This window comes from Pimephales promelas, chromosome 19 (genome assembly GCF_988280905.1).
Source record: "Pimephales promelas chromosome 19, fPimPro1.hap1.1, whole genome shotgun sequence".
Taxonomy (NCBI): domain Eukaryota; kingdom Metazoa; phylum Chordata; class Actinopteri; order Cypriniformes; family Leuciscidae; genus Pimephales; species Pimephales promelas.
In genome coordinates this window covers 22,278,979-22,304,438 of record NC_142787.1, presented here as the reverse complement: position 1 = coordinate 22,304,438, position 25,460 = coordinate 22,278,979, and the positions used below count along the sequence as shown (strand labels likewise).

At 37.9% G+C, this 25,460-nt stretch overlaps 1 protein-coding gene across 1 annotated transcript; it reads left to right on the top strand.

Moving 5' to 3' along the window:
- The first annotated feature begins 404 nt into the window (after nucleotides 1–404).
- On the top strand, nucleotides 405–25,412 carry mfhas1 (multifunctional ROCO family signaling regulator 1). The gene is made up of 3 exons (XM_039688075.2): nucleotides 405–3,695; nucleotides 23,650–24,047; nucleotides 24,142–25,412. The coding sequence occupies exons 1-2, from the start codon at nucleotides 848–850 to the stop codon at nucleotides 23,778–23,780; spliced, it is 2,979 nt and encodes a 992-aa protein (XP_039544009.1). The 5' UTR covers nucleotides 405–847; the 3' UTR covers nucleotides 23,781–24,047; nucleotides 24,142–25,412.
- The last annotated feature ends 48 nt before the right edge of the window (nucleotides 25,413–25,460 follow it).

Below are 25,460 nucleotides of genomic sequence, written 5' to 3'. Positions count from 1 at the left end.
CCCGAGCCCAACCATCATTAATGTCAATAAGATCCACTCGGACTTATTTGCATGATTATGGCTTTTGTTTCTCCTTGTCTATTATAGTGTATTGATTTTCTTCCCAGTGTGTTTGTTCACAAATTAAAAGTTCCATTAATATCTTAGGCAAACAGGATCCTGATACATTTTTTAATATGATATGTTTTAGAAGCAAGTTATTATTTACACGGTCTTATGAACATAACTGATAGTTAAACGACCGAAACGAAATGACCTTTACTGCTTCTCCTTGTTTTCAAAACCGCTGTTAAAACGCGACGCGTCCTTCGTCACCACCAGACCAATCAAAGCCTTTGTTTACCCGAGCGTCGCGTCGCAGGCGCCGTAGAGAAGGTGGGGCTCTGACGCAGTGCTGCTCCTGTGAGCATTCACTGCTGGCTGCATGCGCAGAGAATAGGCGGAGACACAGGGAAAGACCACAGCAACCACCACTGCCCTTCTTTCATTCTAACTCACTAGATATATCTTAGGTTTTTTCTCATGTGGTATCAAAGGACGCGCTGGCGGAAGCGCCAGCCACATGATCTAGGCTGAATTTTTGTGACATTTAATGCGCGCGTGTTGTTTTTACCATGCGATCGAGGATGCGTGAAAGAACGCAACCCAGCCCTGTTTTTTTGAATGCGATTGAACGGAATCACACATTTTTGGATGAAGATGAAATCGGCACGGTCTAAATGTTGGTTTCATCTGGATTGTTGTGCGGATAACCCGAATCGATGAAGCAAGTGAAAGCGGCACCATGCTGCCTAGGTGATTGATCGCAGTGCCCAATGAAAACAAGGAGGAGCACAGCTTCGATACGATGGCTGAGGAGAATAACCTGAAGACTGCTAGATTATGGAGGGATGCTGCTTTGCGCTCCAGGAAGCTGAGGAGCAACCTGCGACAGCTGACTCTCAGCACCAAAAACAGCCAGAAAATCACATTACCTGAGGACATAAAGGAGATTGAGGTCCTCAATCTGGGCAACAACTCACTTCAAGAGCTTCCAGATGGACTAGGTTCAACCCTCACCGGGCTCCGCATCCTTGTCCTTCGCAGGAACAACTTTGCCACCGTTCCCTCTGCAGTATTTCAACTTAGTCAGCTGGTTGAGTTAGATATCAGTCATAACTGCTTGAACCACTTTTCGGAAGATATTGATCTTCTCAGGGGGCTTAAAAAGTTATGCATCAGTCATAACAAAATCCAATACTTGCCATCTCAGATTGGGACATTGCAAAGTCTGGAGGAGCTTGACATCAGCTTTAATGAGCTGCATGATTTCCCCAGGTCCTTTTCACAGCTCAGGAAGCTCCGAACACTTGATGTGGATCATAACAAGCTGGAGCATTTCCCCTCTGAAATCCTTGCCCTCTGTGATCTGGAGGAGCTTGACTGCTCTGGGAACAAACTAGAGGGTCTTCCGGGTAACATCATGATGCTCCAATCCATTAAAATTTTGTGGCTCAGCAGCACCCACCTGTCATTCTTGCCTGAAACATTTTGTGAGCTGCAGAACTTGGAGAGCCTGATGCTCGATAATAATTTTCTCACAAATCTGCCACAATCGTTTGGGAAACTGCAGAAGCTGAAAATGCTCAATCTCTCCTCAAATTTATTTGAAGGTTTTCCTCAGGTTATTATCAAACTCACCAGTTTGGAGGAGTTGTATTTAAGCCGGAATAAACTGCCGTTCCTCCCTGAGGAGGTAGGACAGCTGTGCAATCTTGCTAATTTGTGGTTGGACAATAATAGCATAACATTTCTCCCAGACTCTATTGTAGACCTTGGGAAATTGGAGGAGCTGGTTTTACAGGGTAACCAAATCGCCATACTCCCAGACAATTTTGGAAAACTTGCCAAAGTCAACATTTGGAAGGTGAAAGATAATCCTCTCATTCAGCCTCCATATGAAGTGTGCATGAAGGGGATCCCCTACATAGCTGCCTATCAGAAGGAGCTTGCACACTCCCAATCTGCTGTAAAACCCAGACTTAAACTGGTTTTGATGGGCCAGAGAAATGCAGGGAAAACCACACTCAGGCAGTGCATCGTCAACAAACCGTCAGACGCCAAGATGGCGATTGGATGTAGGGGTATTGATGTGACGAACTGGGTAGCGGATGCAGAACGCAGTCTAACGTTCATTGTATACGATTTATCTGGGAAGCAGAACTATGATCTTATCAAACCCTTTTTCCTCTCTCCCGGAGCTCTGTACGTTTTGGTGGTGAATCTAAAATTATATACATCAAAGAGCTTCTACTCCCATGTAGGCAGTTTCCTCCACTTGCTCAGTGCCAAGGTGCCACATGCAGTTGTTTGCATTGTAGGGACCCACAGCGACTTGTGTGAGGAAGTCGACATTGAAGAAAAGTGCCTGGATATTCACAGACAGATTTCGCTCCAGGAAAAAACAGACACTGAATGCCTACATGTGTTTGCCCTGCAGGTTGACGAAGCCCTTGAGCTAGGTTACGAAGTTCGGACTTCTAGCCCCCATGTTCTCTTTTACGGGGTCACAGATAAAAACTTGAGGCGTAAAAAGTCCCAGTTGCAATATATGCTCAACAATCGACTACAAATCCTTTCTCCGGTGATATGTGTCAGCTGCGTGGAGGTCCAGAGAAACATTCAGCATTTGAAAGAGAAGCTCATGTCTGTAGCCGATCACAGGGAGATTTTCCCCAATCTTCACAGAGTCCTGCCAAAGTCATGGCAGATGCTTGAGGAACTGCATTTTAAGCCACAGGATTTATGGCTTTCCTGGTGGGATTCAGCCCGGTTGGGCCTTCAGGCCGGGCTGACTGAGGACCGTTTGCAAAGCGCGCTCTCTTACCTACACGAGAGCGGTAAACTTTTGTACTTTGAAGACAGCATGACGTTAAAGGAATACGTCTTCCACAATCTACCCCGGTTCATCGCCATCTTGAATGTGTTTTTCCAGAGGGACCTCGCTTTAATGCTTGAGAAACTACAGGCTGAAGGAGATGATGGAGATAACACCAGTTCTGCGCAGATGCATGGTCATGTGGAGGGTTTTCTGTTGCACGGCCTGCTGCCGTCAAACGTCATTCGCTTGCTTCTTAAACCTCTGGTACAGACACAGCAGGACTTGCACCTGATCATGGAACTGCTGGAAAAAATGGGCGTCTGCTACTGTGTCAACAAACCTCGCAGCAAGCCGCTTAATGGGGCCACCGTCTGGTATAAGTTTCCCAGTCAAGTCAGCAGCGAGGAGCCCCATCTTGAGGCCTCGGCCAGTGGGGGCTCATCGGTCCCTGGTCAGTTCTTCTCAGTCGAGCAGCTGCAGATTGAATACAGATTTCCTTTCCTCACCCCTCTTGGACTTTTTGCACGGTATAGTGTGCAAATCAACAGCCACGTGGTGCAGCGGTCCGATGGAAAGGATCACATCTTTGCCTATCGGGGGAAAGTGCCTGTGACGGTGAGTTACCGGTCCTCTCGCAGCAGATTGCAGCCTGAGATCCTCTCCATCTCTAGCCATGCATCCTTGCCAAATATCTGGACAGCTTGGCAAGCCATCATCCCCCTAGTGGAAGAGTTAAACGTTCTTCTGCAGGAATGGCCTGGCCTTCACTACTCTGTGCATATCCTGTGTTCCAAGTGCCTGAAGAGAGGGTCCCCCCATCCACATTCCTTTCCAGGTTAGTGTTTTGCTATGTTCTTCACAAATGTGTTTGATATCATGTGTTTGTGAACATAGTTTGTTCTTGCCAACATATATTTTCATTGATTAATATGCTCTTGAAGGGATAGTTCACCCAACAATGAAAGTTCATCCATCATTTACCCTGTCATTACAAACCTGTATGACTTTCTTTCTTCTGCAGAACACATATATTTTAAAGAATGTTTTTGCCCATATACAATTGAAATCAATAGGATCCAAAACTATTTGCGACCCCATTCATTTTTATTGTATGGTAAAAACATTTTTCATATTATCTTCTTTTTTTGTGCCACAGAATAAATAAATGCATACAGGTTTGAAAACACGTAAGGGGTGAGTACATTTAGTGTTGTTTTTGTTTAGCAATTTCAATCATTTATGTTTACAGTTAATGACATAGATCGTTTTAGTTAACCACTAATTTGCAGTCATACATCTCCCAGTTATATATAGCAGAGCAAATAATGAGTGAAATGAATTCTTCAGTGATGAATAAGCATCTTTGCATTTCTGTCACTATGGAGGCGTATGTCTGGGTTTATTGCCAAGTAAACACTGACACAATAAAGGGTGAATCAGCAGGCTGGAAATGAAGTCATTTAAGGATGGATCTAGGCTAAACAAAGAATGAGAATGGCTGTCCATGACAGGGGGGAGTCTCGGTGGGTTTGAAGCCACACCTAGAAACACAAATTAGCTTGGGCTGTCTCACTCTCGCACATCCACAGAATTGGAGAGGGTAGCCATGGTAACATCAAATGCCTTTCTTCATGGGATGCAGACTAGTAGGCGTAGCAGACACTGGCATATATAGTAATACTAGGTTCCAGTATATATTTTTAAAAAAAAAATCATAAATAAGAATATATTTTAATTGAATTATGTTAGTATAATACAAATTTTGTTTTCTTGGGAGTCTTGTATTCTGTAGTTTTGCTCTCTCATAGTTCGGTTAGGTTCACCAAGGCCCTGTTGTCTTTTGACAGACTTCATTTATAAAGAAGTCCTACACCCCCTTAGTTTTCTAAAAGAGTAAAATCCGTGGGTGAATTCTTTTACTGGCAAACTATGTAGTTATTCTTAGCTTTAAGGATCTCATCGGGTGATAGTTTATGTATGTTGTAATTTGTTGTGTTTATATCCAGTGTTGGAACAGGCACAATTTGTGTTATTTTAAAAGTGTTATTTTAAAGATAAAGTGGTTGGTTTATGTAAGAGACATACCTTACTGAACACACCATGCCCATTTTTGCCTAATAACAGTCAAAGACAGAGTTTACTCAAGCTTAATGAGGCCCAGCTTCATATGTTATTGCATGCTAATTGTTTCACCGCATCCTGGAAAGAAAATATGTTTCACCATGACAAAGTATAATAGCCCAAGAGTATTTTGGTATTTAGTCACTTGAAATGTCTGAATGTCATCTCAAAATCTAAACAAATAGCCAATTGGATTGAAACAAGGCTGTTCTCCGAAATAATTCCACATTTCTCAACCATTTTTGAAATGTTTAGTCTACCTTCGCTTTTACATATTTAATTATGTCTTTGTTTGATACATATATGTGAATAAATGCCACTTGATTTTTGTTATAAAAAATGTCTAAATATGTTTAATTTGGACCCACTGTTTTTAAAATTATCAATGCACACAGAGGGTAGTTTTGTGTGTTTTTTTTAACAATGCCTGTCATTTGTGCATTACACTGTGTATTCCCAAAGGACCATTCTTGGCCTTCTTGTCCCTAAAGCCTTTGTTCTGCACAGTGATAATGTTTTACATCCTATAAAATAAACCAGATGCTATGGTTCGTTCATTTTACAGTTGCATTTTAATGTTCAAATGAATTGTAGCATGTTTAAATAGCTGGGCAGGATGTCCTCTTTGGCTTGGCAGCTCTGTTTCCTGAAGTCTCACAGTTTTTTCCCTGCTGTCACATGATGAGACAGGATCAGGTGGGGCAATTCCTGACTCACATTAGTTCTTAACAACAGCTCACAAGATGTAAAGCCCCATGCCTTGGCAAAGAGTAGAGACCTGTTTGGCCTGCTTAATGAGTGCATTAGCTTTTAAGTATCCATTATTATTCAAGGCTGGATTTGTTGAGTTCGTTAATGATAATATATATCGACTGCAAGCTGTGTATTTGTGGTGGGGTGCAGACCTGTTTCATTGTTTTACCATAAACAGGTTTCCTGAACCGAAGTAAAAACAGAACAAGTTCAACAACAAGGTTTTTTGATCCTACCAAATTTAGGCATGATGTTTTTTGGCCCACTTGCATGTTGATTTAGCGTTGAAGCTCTCTGAAACACTAAACACAGTGTGATGATCACAGAAAGTTCTCCTTTACTTAGAAGAGCACTGGGACCCCAGAAACGCTTGCTTTTAGATTAATATGGATGTCTAACTGCAGAACAATGTTTTCAGATAATAAAGTCCTATTGAGTCTTTCATGCATTTTAACACAATTTAGTGTAACCTTTATACAGCTTTTATTTCAGTAAGCATTTGGAAACTTTAACATCTTTACATTCAATGCAAATCTGCATTTTGTTCAATTCAGTTCAAATTCAGGACCTTAACTGGAATTTAAAAAGGATTTGTACCTCTAGGGTGTGAGAGCTTGTCTGTGTGTAAACATGTTATGTGAAACTGTTTTTGGCAGTTTTGTCTTGAAAGAAAAGCTGGAGGACGTGTTTTGCAGGTGTGAACTTATTGATTTGAACGCACTCCTGTTCTCTTTCCTCCGATCTTGACTCTAGTCTAGATTTAGTGATGCAGACGTTTGCACATTTGGATACAAGTATTAATATAATAATACTGTGTAACCAATTACCAATTGCCTATTAATTACAAGCGGTTCTTGAAAAAGTCGAATTTGTCCTTCACATCCTTTAAAGCGCAAAGAATGGCAGTAAATTACTTTTGACAGTTGGCTTGCATGGCCTGTTACATCCATTTGGCATCTTCAGACAGGGTTTGAAAATAAGGAAAATGCTGGCATAACCTGTTTCCTAATGGACCCGGATGGTCAAAATTGAGATGGCAGTTGGTACAGTAACTTGTCTGACCCATTTAGAAACTCAGTCAACTGATATTTAGTCTTTTGGCTCTTGGACTGGGTGTTAGGAATAAGAGCCCTCTCGTTACCCTGAGCTAAATTCAGTCACATCAGAGCTGGCCGAAACACCTGCACTGTCAGCGCACTGTACTTTTTGCCTGTATCGATTGCCATTAACGTACGTATTTGAGCATATGTTGTTGGTGGTGTGTGTCACTGGTGCCAGAAAGTGTCGTACTGGCGGCGGTCAGGGCAGCAAGTCTTTTTTGCAGCTTTCTTTAGCATGCACTGTCCATCATTTTGTTAACTGACCTGACCTCAGCTTTTTGGGAACCTTATTTTGAGATATTTTGGACGCCACCGTTCATGGCTTTTGACAGACTAATGATGGCGTTTCTGCACAGGGCAGTTGAAATGACAGGGTTTTCAATATTGTTTGAACTATAGGTGGAATATTTCTCTATCCCAGATTTGATGAATAAGAAGGTCACGGATATTTAAATTCTGGGTAATACAATGATAACCGATAAATGCTTTTGCATTCTTAATACTATTTTGTCTAAATTATTACAAAAACAGTAAAATCTGCTGTTTCTATCACAACATTTAAATTATAATGAAGAGTCTTAAAAAATGTGGAAATGGAAATGGAAAAATACTACTAAAGCATTTAATAATCTCATGTTAATTTCAACATTTACTAATACATTATTAAAATCTAAAGTTGTATGTCTTAATATTATTTAATGGACCTGAGCTAACTTGAGCTAACAATTATCAAACTTTTTAGATATAACTTTTACATAAGCATTTTTTGTAAATAAGAACTAAATTGAGATAATTATGTTTTGCTAAGGTTTGCTAAAGATTGTTTAACTATATCATTAAATTATTTGTTTAAATCTAACCTTTTAGATATGAATTTACTGTAAAGTGTTACCTACTAACGTTTTAGATACGTTTATAACTTTAGATAATATTTTATTGTAGTTAGGATCAACATTACATTTAATAAATCTATTTTTAAGATTTTCTAAATTATATATTTTTAGTGTTTTAATGATTAACCTTTAATGTTTTAGATAGAACTTTAATCTTTAAAATAGAGTTATTTGATAAATATTTTTGAGGGCCTTTGTTCATTTCCTGGCCTTGGTAAGGAAACCTCAAGATGTGTAGTATACCAATATGGTTGATTTTTTTTCTTCTTCTTTACATTAGCTCTCTGCTTTCAGACATTTATGACATACCCTGGCAGTTGGGGTATACTAGGGTCAGTTTGATTCCTCCTGTTATCCCCTTAATGGATTTAACAGGATTACCCCGCGAGTGAAAGGGAACCTTAAAGACCGGCAATTAAGTCAAGGCAGAGTTGGTTAACTGTAACAACTTATTGTCATACAGTCTTCGGAGTCCTCATCGACTCGAGTTTATATGGCATCATACTGTATACCCTCAGGATGAGAGAGCTGTTCTTGGATGAATTAGAGATTGGATTTACCTCATTGCGGTATAAACATGTATGGACCTGTACCAAGATAAAACATTATGGCTTTAGAACAAGAAGGAATAATGTATGTCATAAAAAACTCAAGATAAGACATAATTTATGAGATGTGACGATCCAGAAGTTGCCAATTGCATGTGTGTGGTGTGATCAGTCAGGGTCAACAGGAGTTTTGTATATTTATATTATACGTTTTTCCGATATGTAAAAACCTGCTTCCCTTTATTATTGCACTGGAAATTCTGCTTGTGAAAACATTCCACTGTCAGCATTCTGGGAAATTATGCTAATTTTGAGATTCGTAATGCTCAGCTATGGTGCTTTCTTTGTGTTTCCTTGATTTGTATCTGGTCTCATTAGATCATGACGACTTTGGCTGTATCACAAAGACAGTTTTATCTCTAATGATCACTGGAAGTTTAGAGCGTGCACTCTCAGAAAAAAAGGTACAAAAGCTGTCACTGGGGCTGCACCTTTTCAAAAGGTAAACTTTTGTCCATTTTAGGTGTTAATATGTACATTTTAGGTGCTATTAAGGAAATTTTAGGTGTTAATATGTACATTTTACATGCTAATGACCATTTCAAGAGCTTATATGTCCATTTTATGTGGTAATATGTACATTTTAGGTGGTAATATGTACATTTTAGATGCTAAGATATACATTTTAAGTGTTAAAATGTACATTTCAGGAGCTAATGTCCATTTTAGGTCCTAATATGTACAATGTAAGTGTTAATATGTGCATTTTAGGTGCTAATATGTACATTTTAAGTGCTAATATGTCCATTTCATGAGCTATTATGTCCATTTTAGGTGGTGATATGCACATTTTAGGTACTAATATGTACCACTAAGGTACCAATATGCAGCCTTTGGGTACAAAAGTGTACCTTTTGAAAAGGTACAGCCCCAGTGACAGCTTTTGTACCTTTTTTCTGAGTGTTTGTTGGACTGTCTGTGTAAAAGTACTTTCAAATCATTATTATACAACTTTTTATTGTTCTATTTATTCTTTGTATTTAGGACACAGCTCACAGGCAGGAAAGATGGCTATCATATCTAAAAGTGGAACAGCTAACCTTGTGCTGGTTCTGCATTAATTGGCTCAAATGTTTGAGCCAATTAATGGCTCAAACATCTCTAATGGCTCAAACAACTCTTCTAGAGCCATTATTGCTCTAGAAGAATTTGGAAACTCTTACCCCCATCTGTATGATTTCATTTCTGTCTTGCATGTTTCAGCCTGAAACCTTGTATTGCCGAGCACCGGGAATAATCTGATGCTGTCAGTCCTGTTATGTCACTACGTTCCCTCGAGGTCTACATCGTAAGCCTGCAGAATTATCCATGTGACCTGTGCAGGGCTGGATAGAAATGTTTGTAATGCTTGTGCAGTCTTTTTCAATGTTGTCATCACATGAGTCACATCAGCAGATTTATCCACGTCAGTGTCATATGTAGTAGCATTTACAACGATTGATTTAGACAAAATTATATACTAATAGTAACCAAACCCTAACAACTAACCTAACAGTCTACTTACAGTCTACTAATCCTCTGAGACTTAGTTAACATGTAGTTGCAATGATACTCATAGTTAGAATGTCTAAAGTGGATCATTAAAATAAAATGTATGCTTTTAAAATTAGCCATTAATCAGCCATAACTTAAAAACTAATTAAATATTAACCATATATTATAGGTGGATCCCTAATTACCATATTTTGTGAACATGTGCTATAGTAATATCATGGTTAATTTAAACATAGCTTGCCAATACCATGATTGTCTTTGAAATACCATGAAAGTACTATATGGTATATGATTGATATAGGACGTTTATGGATGTGCCTTATACTACCACACTGTATCATTGTCACCTTATATTTTTCTATAAGAGCAAGATGATGGTTTATTAAGCCTCTTTGGTTAAAAATGAACGATGAATGATCGTATTTCTCATGTTTAGTGATAAAACAGACGTGCACCCCGACGAAGGCATAAAGCCGCAACGCGGTGAATCTGTCACCAATTTTATTCACTTAAAGCCATGATTAAATAAAGGCTTTTGAAACTTTATTTTCTACATTATACAAGTGCCTTGGATTACCCTTATGGTTGTTGATGTGTAAATGTGCTATCAGCGTTCTCACCGTGTCAGCTGGATTAGATAGAAGCTCTCCCCATGTCCCGTTTCCATCTCTGTTTCTGTGTTGTATCAGCTCTTTGCTAGTCAGATGTTTACATGTTTCTTTTAGCCTTAGCTTATTTTAGCCCAGATCAGATCTCTGCCTGTAGGCCTTATCAGATTCTGCTCTGCATCTGAAATAGCATTGCAAACTGCATACTTCACCATAGGATATATCTTTTAAGTGTGTTCTAGTAAAAAAAAGAGCATTTATTGTGACTCATGTCTTATTAATTTGTGCAATTGTGCGTAGCTGGAGAACATTGATTAGTTTTTCCATGTGGTATCAATGTAGCACGCTTCATTTGGTGATTGTATAACTGCTGTACTGTTGTGAGAGGACAGATCTGTCCATGCGGATGAAGTGCTCCAGCCTTGACCTTTGGCAGCAAAAGCAGCGGGAACTTCCTCCAAAGGGAGAGATGCTGCTATTCCTGGAAACCAGTGTTTGAGGCTGCTCTGTGGCCAAGAAAAGTCTTGTGCGACTTGAGAATTTCAGGTTAGGACAAACATTCTCATGTACTAGACAGGGTACACGATTGAATGTTTACGTCTACTTTGGTGAAATAATTGATCTTCTGTTTATTAATATGTTTAATCATTTTGCATCACTGGATACTGGGTTAAATTTATGAACACATGATTTGCTTCACACTTTCACTTCTGCATGCTTGATTACTCATGCACTGTGAAGTAAACCTATACAAACAGAAGATTTGCCTTAAAAAAAATAACAAATAAATAACATACCTTTATTTGGCTCAGACCCTGTCTTTGAGAATGGTGTTGCTTTTTTCCATTCTGAGTCATTTTAATGGAGTCGTGTGGGGAAGTGGGGATGTTTTCAAATTTATTTGTCAGTAAAGAAATGTAATACATATGAAAGTAATATGCATTATTTAAATGCTGTCACTTTGAAATCTCATTTTTTTTTTAATCAAATATTCCTGAATAAAATGTATCATGGTTTCCACAAAAATGTTTTTAACATTGATAATATCAAGAAATGTTTCTTGTGCAGCAAATCAGCATATTAGAATGGTTTCTGAAGGATCATGTGACACTAAAAAGCACTGAAAATTCAGCTTTGCCATCACAGGAATAAATTACATTTTAAAATATAAAAAAATGGCAAACTCTTGAACGATAGTGTAAAAAAAATTCAGATATAAATAAATATAAAAGTAACTGAATATATATATATATATATATATATATATATATTTAATATTTAATCTTTTGAAAAAGTTTTTTTTACATTCTAAATGAATGTTGAAGATAAAAAGATCAAATGAATGACAAATGAAAAAATGAATGTTTTTGGCTTTGAATTGTTCAGTTCGTTCACAAAGAAGTGTCCTCCTCCCTGCTACTGTTGAATTTAGAGATATTTGGTTCTCTCTCTGTGAGCTTCCCGCATCTCTAAAATCAATACAAATTCAATTGAGGATAATTGGCATAACGTGTCAGCCTAAGCTAGTGGATAATGATGGCGGCTTGCTGGATAGCCACGATACATGTCGGCAGTGATCTCATTTCAGACCAGATGTGAACATCTGTCACAAGCCGCTATATGACAGATCAAGCCTACAACAGCCTTTTTGCTGTTTATGTACTTCATACATAGATCAATGCTAGGTTTAAAGGGACCCCCCCCCCAAATTTTACTAATTTGATGATAATGTTCTTCAGCTGTCTTGATGTTAGGTAGTTCTCATATGGTTACTACGGTTACTGCTTTGAAAATTCACGTTATGGACAACTGTGTGCTGTATAAAACCATATATTCCACTTTATTTTTGAGTTGTCTGTGAAGTAAACAGTACGTGTTTTTTTGTTGTTGTTAATAAATAAAAAAAAATCTGGTTATTTTATTATATGGTATAGTCTATTTGGGATCTCTAATGGCCAGTGCTCTTTTACCATATATATATTATATTTGTAATCATGTAATTTCAGTATTTTTTCCTTCCACTTAAATGTATTTCATGGCACATAAAACAAACTGTTCATTTGAATTAAGTCACTCATGGTCTCGTCTTGTGAGACTACAAGCTGTCAAGACTACAACTTTGTGTACCAGGAACCTTGATGGATTGTGGGAAATACTGTAGAGTGGGAACAAATCTGGTTCCGTTTATTCGTTTTCGTCTGCTCGATTAAGATCTGCATAAATTAAGCCCTGATGTTTGATTACAATGTTGTTTGACATTGTGTTAGCGTTTGATGGACATCTCTGTGTGGGGTTCACAAATAGCAAACGGACAAGAAAGAGAGGAATAAGAAACATCTGGAATGAAATGGAAAAAATACAGCAGATTTGTGTTTGAAGAAGAGAATAGATAAATTCAAGAGGACTCAAGAAAAGTTTACAAATTCTTTAGTACTCACCCGGTCAGATCTGTGAATAATCAGTTGTGTTATTATCAGATTTTTGTAATGTTACTGAGAAAGAGCCATATGGATTTGTCATGGTCAGTTCCACTGTTGATTTCACTTCATTGTCTGCAATTAAGCCTGATGGTCTCCCATGTCAGTAATAGTTGGTGTGCTTCAGTCAGTAATTTGGCTCCTTGGTTCCAGCAGATGTTATTTCCTAATTTTGAGGATGAAACTAATACAGACTGTTTTAAAGGGATGATTAATATTAAGGTCATTATTTGCCCACTCTCATGTTGTTCATACCTGTATGATTTTCTTTTTTTCATGAAACACAGAATGACAGAGTCAGTGAGTTGAATCATTCAACAGTGTCAGTATCAGGCACAGAGTGTGATTGATCAAGGTACGATCAGACACGCATATGCAAAAAAAGAATAAGCACACAGTCATATGGATACTGACGTCAGTGTTGTTTGCATGTTTATTTAAAAGCTGATGTGCCACAAAAGCACCTTTGTGCACAGACGATAAGGAGGATGAAGATGAAGATAAAGAGAAAGATAAAGATTCTGTTTTTTTGCTTGTGTAGAGCTGGACCATGATACCTCTCTGTCCTTCCGCTTTCATATAACCCGAATGACCAAAGAACTAAGTGACTTTTGTCAGCCCAGATTTGTGATTAGAGTGATGTAAAAGTCTCACAAATTCTGATATGACTGTTCAGACTGAGGTTATGTATCAGATTTAGCACCACAGATGGAATAGAATCCCAAAAAATATATCAGATTCCATGTGGTTTGTGGTCGTGAAAAAAACCCAAACTGATCTGACTCACAAATAGGCAAAAATCAAAATCCGATTTGTGCCACTTCTGTTTGCAGTCTGAACGTAGCCTTTGTGTTTGAAATGACATGAAGGTTGTTGAACTATCCCTTTAACTTGTGTTTGTTGTTGAGTGCAAGTCAGAAATGTATAGCCAAAGTGATTACCCTAGTTAAAGGAGTAGTTCACTTTTAAAAAACTTTAACCGCTGGCTTTAAACGATTCCAGATGATGAATAAGAATCTTATCAAGCAAAACGATCGCTCATTTAAAAAACAAACAAAAAAAACAACTAACAAAGTTTAAGTTTTATAAGCTCAAATGCTCGCCTTGCTCTGTTCTGTGTGACTCTCCTGTTCGAACTCGTTCATCAAAATGAACGAATCTTTTTCTGAGTCTATTCGTTCATTTCGTTCGTTGAATGAACCAAATGACTCAAAAAAAAGATTTGTTCAGACTCAAAAAACATGCATCACAGAACAGAGCAAGGCGACCATTTGAGCTTATAAAACTTAAACTTTGCATTTTTTTAAATGAGCGATCGTTTCGCTTGATCAGACCCTTATTCATCGTCTGGAATCGTTTAAAGCCCTTGTAGTAGTTTGCAGTTTGCACTGAAACTGTCTTTTGGACCTTGAACCGTTTGGTTACCAGTAAAGTCCATTATATGGAGAAAAATGCTGGAATGTTTTCATCAAAAACCTTAATTTCTTTTCGACTGAAGAATGACATGGACATCTTGGATGACATGGGGGTGAGTAAATTATCAGCAACATTTTTTTAAAAGTGAACTACTCCTTTAATGATTGTGTCTAACTGGTTATGTCTACTGCTTCATCTGTTGACTTTAATAAATCTCTTGACGTTCTTCTAAGAGATATGAAGAATAGAGATTCATGGTCATGAGCAGACCTTTGATTTCAGGGCTCTTCAGTGACGGATTTCAAGCATTGAGCATGTGTTTAAAACGGATTCACTTCTAACCTCAGCCGTTTGACTTTTTTAGCAGAGCATGGAAATCTCATCAGGACACACAGCACTGACTGAGACGTCTGAATCCAGACGACTGTTAAGCTCTGGCCGCGTGCCGATGAATGCATGACGCGTTTACATCAATGTGTATTGTTGTATTCTATTACTATAGTATAGTATAGATCAAATGACTAAGAGCATTATAACCAAGAAAATATCAATATATCCAAAACCTATCAAATAAACACTGCTATCTTCAGCGGACACAATTCATCCCAGAGTATTCAGCAAAAACTATTGCAGGACTTAATTTTTTATCCATCAGGATGTGCCCATCAAAAGTTGGCTGTAATAAAATTGTTTGATAAATTGTTTTTTTACATTTTTTTTTTTAATTGGGCAATTTATTCATTTTTCCCTGCCCTCAAGGCCTTGATTACATCAGCAGGAAAGTAATTTCAGATAAAGTTTTGATGAAACATGCACAGAGACACATGTACAGAGATGCAAAAGAGTCGAGTAAACTGGACGAGTCAAAGCAAACGTTCATTCACTCTTCCATTTGTCCTCTTGATGACAGAATCAAGTGCTAAAGTGTGTCAGAAAATGGTCTTGCACCTGTAAACTGTAGTGTAGACAACGTTTCGTGATTATACACTCTAAAAAAACGGCGGGTTAAAAAATAACCCAACCTTAACCTCACCGCTGGGTCACTATAGGACAGAACACGTGCTGGGTTGGTTTGACCCAAGTGCTGGGTTTTTCCATTTAACCCATATTATTGGGTCATTCATTTGACCCAACCAGTGGGCGAAATTGACCATCTTGCTAGGTTAAGTCTTACTCATGTGCTGGGTTATTTCCTGTCTTGACCCAACCAGTGGGCGACATTGACCATCTTGCTGGGTTAAGTCTTACTCATGTGCTGGGTTATTTCTTGTCTTGACCCAACCAGTGGGCGAAATTGACCATCTTGCTGGGTTAAGTCTTACTCGTGTGCTGGGTTATTTCCTGTCTTGACCCAACCAGTAGGTGAAATTGACCATCTTGCTGCGTTAAGTCTTACTCATGTGCTGGGTTATTTCCTGTCTCATTACCATATTAAACTTAGTAACAAATATTTGTTACGGTATATTACGAATGTAAAATAATTATTGTCTCTGTAACACAATAAACCAGAGAGGCCACTGTATGTGATTTCAATCATTTATTTATATATTTTTTTTACATTTGTAATACATCTCTTTAATATTTTTTGTATACAATTGTACAATGTATACTCATTCTACATTGTATCCAGAAAATCCAGAAAGAGAAAGTTCCACAAAGTTCCACAAAGAAATGAACCAGTTGCTGGGTCAAAATAACCCAACCAGCTGTTTATTTGTGAATTACCCCCTTACAACTCATTTGACCCAGCATGAGCAACCCAATAATGTGTTTACAGTGCCCCAAACAACCCAGCATTTTGACCCAGCACAATCAACCCAACAATTTGTTTACAGAAACAACCCAGCATTTTTTTTTTTGAGTGTAATGGGTTCTATTTGGGTTCATCCAGTGTAGGCAAATGTCAAACGACTTGACGCCAGAGAGCAATTCGTTGATGTCTTGCTCCGGAGACAGTCACATGCAAATGTTTTGCACAGGTCACCCAATGTCAAAATGAGCGGTTTTTGGAGCTTGGATAAATAAATGCTTTGTCCATAACGAAGATTGCATTTTAAGTTATGAAACTGCAGGCTGTTTTAAAGGTTCGAAGACCTCTTATATGTCAAACGATAAAGGCAAATTTGATTTCTCATGTAGTGATCCCTTTAAGTATCTATTTCTGTGTCCACATAAGCTGTGTGTATATACATGTGTACATGCGTGTGCATGGGGATGACCCTAATTTACCCGCTGACGTGCTTTGTGCTTTATCACTCAGAGCGATAATCCTCTGCCCGAGTCGCCGGCGTTGTGTGGCTGCTTACGTCTCATCCTGCCGTTCACGCTGCAGTCTTGTCTGATCACGGTTTACTAACAGTGAGAAATGACTGATGCATACCACCATATGTGGTGCAGAAAGACAGTCGCAGCACATTGTCAGCTTTCCCTTGTTTTAAAACCCACTGAGCATCAAATATAGGTTCAAAAATTCACCAATAATCACAGTGTGGTTTTGTTCTGTTTTGTTGCGAATGATTCAATAAATCAAGACGAGCCCCTGCATGACAAGCGCTATGTCAGCTACACGCTGTTAATTCCGGAGGCAGTTTATTTTGGCAGTACCTTTATGAATCCACATCCTCTGGACACTCGGGGAAAAGATGAAGCATTCCAGGATGTCTTTGACCCAGATTTTAAACTTCACAAAGGGCCGCAGAGCGAGTCACAGCATGAATGCGTTAAAGATAAAACGGCTTTTGGAAATATCTGGAATGCGACTGGAGGGCTAGACAAGCCTTTGTCTTTTGTATGTGTGTGTTGTGTTTTGAATGTTGTCTTATTCAAGATAACAGGCTTATTGGATGCTTTGGTCTTAAAGGGGTGGTTTATTGCTTTTTTTCTTTGCATTATTGTGTTTATGGGGTGCAATATAACACGTATTCATGGTTTTTCTTTTTTAAAAAGTCTTATTTTTCATAAATTTCACCTTTATTTTAAGCTGCTTTTTCCTTTGTCATTTGAACGACCGGTTTACATCCTGACTCTATGAAACCACTCCCCTAGAAACAGGCAGTAGGCTCAGATTGGTTAGTTTGGGCCGGTGTGTTGTGATTGGCTACTGTGTAGTGCACGTTGTCCAGATACTTCACGCCCATTACCTTTATGGGCGAAAGTTGCATATGTGTTCCTGTCAAATGTACATAATGGTGTCTGTCGATACTGCAGTATCAGTATGAGCCAGAATCAGACCCAGAAAGCGGCGATGAAGAGAGGCAAGCAGAACCTCACCACACAAAACGTTTCTGAATAGTAATTTGCCTATATTTTAATTTTTTTTTGTCTTATTTTTAACTTTATATGTTTGTTTTATACAGTAGCATCGAACTGACTGGATACTGCATTGGTTTACGTTCTTGATCAAATCGAAAAATAACGTCATAAAGTATATATACATGAAAAATACATTTACAAAATTAGTACATATACAAATTCAGGTCCAAAATGTTTGTACGCATTTGTCATAGACACGAAATTGCATATCTAAGTGGCTATAAGTGGCCAGCGCTGGCATTTGATAAAACTAAAACATTACATCTGAAATTCATGTGTGAAAATGACTCTTCATGCTCCCTCTCAACAATTCTTTCCCATTTTCAACCTAAAATTTGGACCAAATAATATAGAGTTTTAAAATTGGCCATTTATAGGTTAGCTGCCATAACATGATAAAAGAATTACCAGCTTATCTGTATCGGACAGAATTTTCAAAAAAATTATTACATTCATTCTAAGTGTGCATAAATACTTTTTAAAATCATAATTTCAGACTCAAATATTTACATATTTTCTGTTGAAAAATCCCCTTTATTTTATGTCATGTTGTTTTAGTTATTGAGAGTTAGTTATAGTTTATGGCTGATTGTTGATGGAAAATGTAGTGCTCAGAAAACAGAAGATGAAAAATGTGTCATTGGAATGTAAGATCTTAAGTATGACTGTGGGAGTGAAGTGGAAGCTAGACATGCCATGAGTGAGTGTAGCAACAGTCAGCTTTGTTATGGAAATGTGTCTCATTGTTTCATTCTCTTTGCTGCTTCCTGCCCCAGCGAGTACAGGATGTTTAAACTGCAGTGTACCCGTAAGGAAATGTGTTTATAGATTCAGGGTTTGGAGATTTATTGTGTAGGTAACTAATTCTCTCTGGGTTCAAGTTTTTGTCCTCCCTGCCTCCAGGCGTGGGGCAGGTTTACCACTCATTAATGACTGTGAATTGTGTGGAAAAGAATTAGGTCTCAATTTCATTATTGAAAAACTGTGGCCTTTCTCATGGTGTTGGGTGGCTGTTTCACCTGTTATTAGGGGCCGTAACAATATATCGCAATGCAAAAATGCAACAAAATGTATTGTGGATAGTGTCAATCTATATTGTGTACAGTTTACCAAAAATAAAAATGACTGTGTGAGGGGGAAATAAATTAAGTTTTCATAGTTTTAGTGTCAGTTGTACATGCTACTATGTAACGCAATAATTCTGTATTTTCAGCTTCAGGATCATTTGCATTGGGTTACCAGCGCCAAGTCCAAGCCTGTATTCATTTACACCCACAATGGAAGATCAAATTAAGAAACAGGAGAGTTTAGTTACACATTTATTTCTGCATTGAGTTGGGCAGGTGTGCTTTTGTCTGGGTTTAGTACCTGGACATCCCTTTCTGATGGATTTCCTCTTGCATTGACAGTTGTAGTGATAAACATTGTTTTAACATTAAGTTTCATGTTTGTCATTCTCTCTCAAGCAGTGAAAGTAGACTCAATCCATTTACTGTCATTCTGCACCCTGGCTCTCATTAATAAGTAATAATTGTGGACTGAAGCGAGTCAACTGACCTGAACTTCACGTCACAACATTGTCACCCCGGATGTTTGGACTTTAACATTCCTTCAAGCCCGCAAAGCCGATCCTCAGACTTCAAATAGCTAACTAGATACATGACCTGTAAACTGTGTTTAGAAAGCTTCAAAACTCGGAGGGGAGTCTAATGGCTCATGGGGGTTGGGGTTCTTTATTTTCCCCCAGGCTTCCTTAGATAAACCCCTACTGTGCAATTATGTGGCCAACAGCTTCCAGACTCTCCACCCCCAAGACCACTGATATACCCAACTTGTTCTCATTACTTATTAACTTCATTAAGAAGAGGAAATTCAGCTGATCATTTAGAGATCTTTTAAAACATTTCATGTTTGCACAAGATGTAATTTTTTTTAAAGAGATTATATTCTCAAGCATAAAATTTTCTCTCATATTTGTATTGCATTTTAGTTAGTCTAGTAAAACTGACATGCAACCCATTTTACTTTTGCACAGTTTTATGTATTAATTTCCTAGCGTAATATGAGAAAAATCGAGGGTGTTTGTTTATTGGTTATTGATCGGATCGTGAATCGATTGGATGATTTAGCTGGTTTATAAGGAGAAGATTCGTGCTACGAAAAGTGCAAGAAATGTTTTAATTTTGCATTGGGAAAATTCTTGATTAAGAAAAATATTGATTTCTTGATTCAATTTCTTTGTTGACTTTAAGGAAGAATAAAGAGGCATCATTTTTTCTGTCTCTGTGAGCGTATAGCTACAATAAGACTGTAAAAGTCATTGTTCTTCGCAGTTCGCACAGGCCTTGATGGCTTATCATGGTTCATTGCTCTTGTGTTTAAAACTTTTATCCATAAACCTGGAAGCCATTCTTGCTTACTGGGGATTGTTGTACGGTGGTATTGACGTGAAGCTTTTGCTGGGGAGTGCAGTATACCTTTTAAGGACCTGATAATGCACCTCAGAGAGCAAGAACAAAAAGTATGTGATGCAGAAATGGAGAGTCTGGCAGAGGAACAAACAGACCCGAGTGCAAAAACACACCTGGTAATGTTATTTCAAGAAAGAAGGCAGTTTCTAAAGTTTGGATGCCAGAAATGACTGCGGTCCAACACATATTAGCAGCACTATGACCCAGACTAGAGGAGGAGCAAGTAATAATAATAACTGGTGCATGAATCAGCAAGCACACTCACCTTTATTCCATATGATTCCCTTAGGGACTGCTGACTAATTTTCCAATCACTGTCATCAGTGAACACATCACGTATAACCAGCAATGAGACCTTTGGCAATCACTGTGTGCTTAACTGCACGTTGGACTTGCTTTGGCCTTCATCTTTCTGCTGAGTGACCAAGTTCAGTCTATCGGAATTCCTCCTTTATTCAGAACGAAGGAGAGCAGAAAATCAATAGGCCTTATGGCGTAAGTGGTGTACCAGTCCAGGCCACTGTGCCGAGGATGTGTAATGCAATGCCGTGATGTGCAGTTATTTTATGTGTTAAACATAACTGGGAGTTTTCGCAGGAAAATTTTCACATTTGTCTAATCTTTTTGCCTAATTGCATATTACTCATCAGGAAACTGCATCGTTAAACTGCTTCATGGCATAAATTGCTTCCCTGTTGGTGTGGGAGACGTTTCACTGCAAGACATTTTTCAAGCCGAGTCTATTGTTAAAACCAAATCAAACCTGATGTTAGGATAGATCAAGGCAATATTAGTGACTGGTTGATACTAGCTGTGCTAAGCTCACAATAAAGGAATCTACTTAGAAGCTCTTAAAGGGATAGTTCACCCTAAAATGAAAATTAAAGGCACAATATGTAGGTTTTTTCACTACAAAAGGGCGCAGTTTCCAACAATAACAAAGGCTTAGGTTTATGACGCAGTGATGAGCTGAATTATGGGACTTGCTGTCAAGCTGATGGATCTGATAATGTTTATGGATGACTGCAAACATTCATGTTTTTTAACATTACAGTGGTATGAAGCAGGTCGCTATTGCTAAAGAGACAGATATCACACGCAAGTCCTGCGTATATACGGACATTTAATTCTACCGGAATACCCTCAACTAAACTTGAACTAACGAATTAAACTTGTGAGCGCTGCGCAGCGCTGCTTCACTTGGTCTAATGTTACACTATCACACTAAACGGCATTTAAATGTGTGTTGAAAGTTATGTTGTTTTACTATGTGTTAGTTTGTTTGGAATACGAAACTAGCAGTAAGCTAGATCAACATTAGAATAACATACTGAACATTTCATTATGTTGAGCTAACATTATATACCATTGATTTGTTATATGTACATTAGCTCACCTGTCTAATAAAACGGTCAAGTCGTGACTCGTGAAGCTCAGTCCAAGTTAGTCACGGACGTGGAGCTCTCGGCATCTCAAAAACGCCACGCTGATTTTGATCCTCATTTTAGTTCCCCTTGTTTTTCCCAAAGTCTGCTTGCCATGGTCTATGTTTGAAAGAAACCAGAAGTGAGTGCGTGCTGCTAAACATTACGCACTATGCAGTTGTCCTCGTCTGTCGCCATGGTTACGTCATGGCTATGGCAGTATGAATGGAAACCAAGGATAGCGCGGATATTGCGTCATTGACGGGCGGCATTTTTTTCTGGGACGGCCACTTATATAAAATTGGAATTTCTCTGAGTCTGAAATAAAAAAATCTTTTGGGATATTGCAAGCACACAACTGTAGGAAATATATCACACTGTGCAAGTGATTTTTGGATATTTTATTATAAAATTCTTACGTATTGTACCTTTAAGTAATCTTTTACTCACACTCGTGTTGTTAATGCCATAAAAGGAGAATTGTGAGGCGGAGTGAAGCTTTTGTTTCTTTTTCTTAAAAAGCTTTATATTGGTTGCTATTCAATGCCATAATATGAATGAATGAGAGTAATTTTAATTCTCCTTTTATGGTCCATAAAAGAAAGAAGGCCTTACAGCATTAGAACAATACCAGGGTGAGTAAATTATGACTTTAAATTTAGTTTCCTTTCAAGTAAAGCTTACAAATCAATAAATGTAATTGCATTAAATCTAAAATATAAAGCAGCACTTAGATTTTGAGATGAATTGGAGTGAAACATACTTCCACTAAAAATCAATAGGGTTCAGTTGGTTAAAACAAAAAATCACAAACATCTCTTTTCTGTGTGGACTTCTTCATTAGCAAATGACATTGATCCAAGATCCAATCAGTTCCCGTTGGACAAAGTCTTTTTGGGGCCACTTTATGGACAACGTATTCAATTTCCTTTGAAAATTTTGGTCACAATTACAACATCAATCCCATTTCCAGTGTATAATAATCATTTTAATATGAGAGATTAACATGTTGCCATTTAATACGATTTTTTTTTCATCTTAATTGGTGTCCAACTTGTTTTAAAAATTGAAAAGAGATGCTCTGAGAACTGATGAAATAAGGAACATGTTGGCTTTTTTTTTTTTTTAAATTCAAAGTCACATGGAAGCACTGTACAGATGACCGTGGTCTATAATCTCTTGGATTGACACATGATGTAATGCTTTGTGTTCCTGCGGTTGGTCTGATCCCCCTGAAGTACTTAAAGTGTGCCTATTAGCGTATTGACTTGCTTTGACTAGTACACCGGAATCCTCCACTACAGTCTCTATTTATAGACATGGACGACTTTACTATCAATTCAGGGTGCTTATGTGCTTTTGTGCAGTAGACAATAAAAGGTGTTGAACCTCAAAACCATCAGGGTTTACTTTCGGAAGATAAACTGACATAATCCACCTCATAAAGGCATACAGATGCGCTTCTTAAGTATTGTGGGAACTGGTACTAGTTCTTCAGAAGGTCAATTATGAATAAAATTATGAATTAAAAAATTATGATTAAAAAAAGTTTTAAATTATGAATAAAAAAGCTTTAATATCTGTAGCCCTATCTCTAAGCCATTGTGTTTTTGCAGGGTTCTTACTCATGCCCAGATAAAAAAGCTTGTTAAACAGCGCATCCTTGTGGTAGATTTGGAAGGTCCATTCGAACAGCCATTTGAGCCCTGCTTATATTTCGATATTTCTTTTGAAATTTGATTTATTGACAATATAAATAATATATGTGATAAAAAGGGCTTCAGTTGGCCTCAAATGCGACAAACAATAAAAAAGTAAATTTGAATCGAGTAGCCATTGACTTTTTTTCATTTTTTTTTTTCAGAACCAAGTTCACAAGTGAATGCCTCACTGAACCACGGTTAATTTTTTATTACGTTCGATTTTGGACAATGAACAGTTAGTGTGGAGTAAATGTTACGTCTATCAGACCTATTATAGTAGCCTATTATTTATTGTGCGATTTTGTAATCTGGGATCTAGAAAAGTCATTTTATTTATGTTGTGGAGTCCTGTGAAATTGTAGATTGTGAATTAAACAAAACCTATTTTGTATTTTTCTTGACATTATAGGTGAGCTGTTAAGTCAGCCCCGGCCTGAGGGACTTACTGAGATCATCTGCCCCAAGAACGGCTCGGAGCGGGTCAACGTGGCACTAGTTTACCCTCCAACCCCGACTGTGGTCAGCCCCAGTCATAAATGACGCTGACTTCACCTGCACTTACCTGCCTGTGAATGGCTTCCACAGACCGCTGCACCTCTTTCCCCAACATCTTACATGCACACGTGTACACACACAGAAGTATATGTGTTTGTGTGTGCTAAAGCGTACAACCACTTTCCTGTTGCCTCTACCTTTTCATTCCTCATCCGAGGGAGATGATGGACCACTGGATACCCGACAAGTACAAAGAAGGTTTATAATGGAAGCTTGTCATGGGGAGATCATCATATCAGGACATAATTACAGGTATAATATTTTCAAGCTTTATATAAAATGATGGATCATGTTTTAGATCTTTTTTTTTTCTTTCTCATTGTAGTCGTGTTCTCTTCTTTTTCAGGTGTTCAGCTCTGACTGCCAACACACGATGAACTGAAAGTATTAGAAACTTTTGCACTGACATCCTGTTTTTGTCTATGTACACCTAAAGCATTTTCAATCACCCTGAGCCTTCTTTGACGCTTTGAGCTTTTCAGTTCAATCCGAGATGAGCCGTTCCTCTGCAAGTTCTTGGACATTCCCAGTTGTTGCATCTCTTGGACTGAACCCACATCTTGTGCTGCTGCAGGTGGTTCAGCTGACAGAATATGGAAGAGAATGGACTTGGTTCTCCTCAGACACTAGACAGACATTAATTAGTGAGGTTAGATTGACGCTTTAAGTGATATTGTACTTTAAATGCATGCATTTGAAATACTAAAAGGATTATAAAATAACATATGCACTAGCGCAAGCCTCTTGAGAGCTTTAGTCGTATTGAACATGAGAGACAGAATTGTTGTGAAATAATTCTTCAGGATCTATTTATTGGTTTTCTGCTCAATACACATTGCTTATTTTGTGTGGAGAAGATGAGACCGTTCAAAGGTTTTTAGTGATGCGTGCAGCCAAAGATGTAAAAATGTTTCCCTGAACCACTGACACAAAAGAATCCATCCAATCAATCAATCCATCCATCCATCCACACTCCATAGCATGAGGATATTATTTTCAAGCATATAAAAAGCAAGTATCAGCCATCTGGAAGATTTTCATGATTGTCTCTTTGTTTCTTGCATGTTCAAACTTTCCTAAAGATCCAGTTTTGGATACATATGATTAGAAATACTGTACAGTCACAGAGGTACAGAAATGGTACAAGTACAATAATTCAGCCAATGATGTATTTTCACGCTTGAAGAATATTGTGAAAGCATATCTGCTTACCTGTAAGGTTATTTGATATATATTTAATTCACAGATTGTAAAAGCAGTGTCAAACTGTACATATTTATCTAATAAGTGCACATTACCTAGAACAAATAAGCAAGACGTTTTTATAAGAATTGATTCTTCTTTAGAAACTACTGTGTATTGTTTCATTTTTTTAGGAGAGAATCTGCAATACGTGTAATGTTTTGTGAACAGTTGATAAAATTTTGTACATAATATTTTATTTTTGTAAGCTAATAAGCTGTCACCAGTATCTCACGTTATTTACTGTGCATTGTGCATGGCTACTGTGCTCAATGTAAAAGCCACAAACTGTTTTCTAAATTATAAAAAATGTATTCTTTCTCATTGTAGGACCACAAAAAACACCAAATATAAAGGCTGGTTCCACATACAGGATTTCCTGTGTTTTCTTGTTATTATTGCATGAAAACATACAGTTACCGA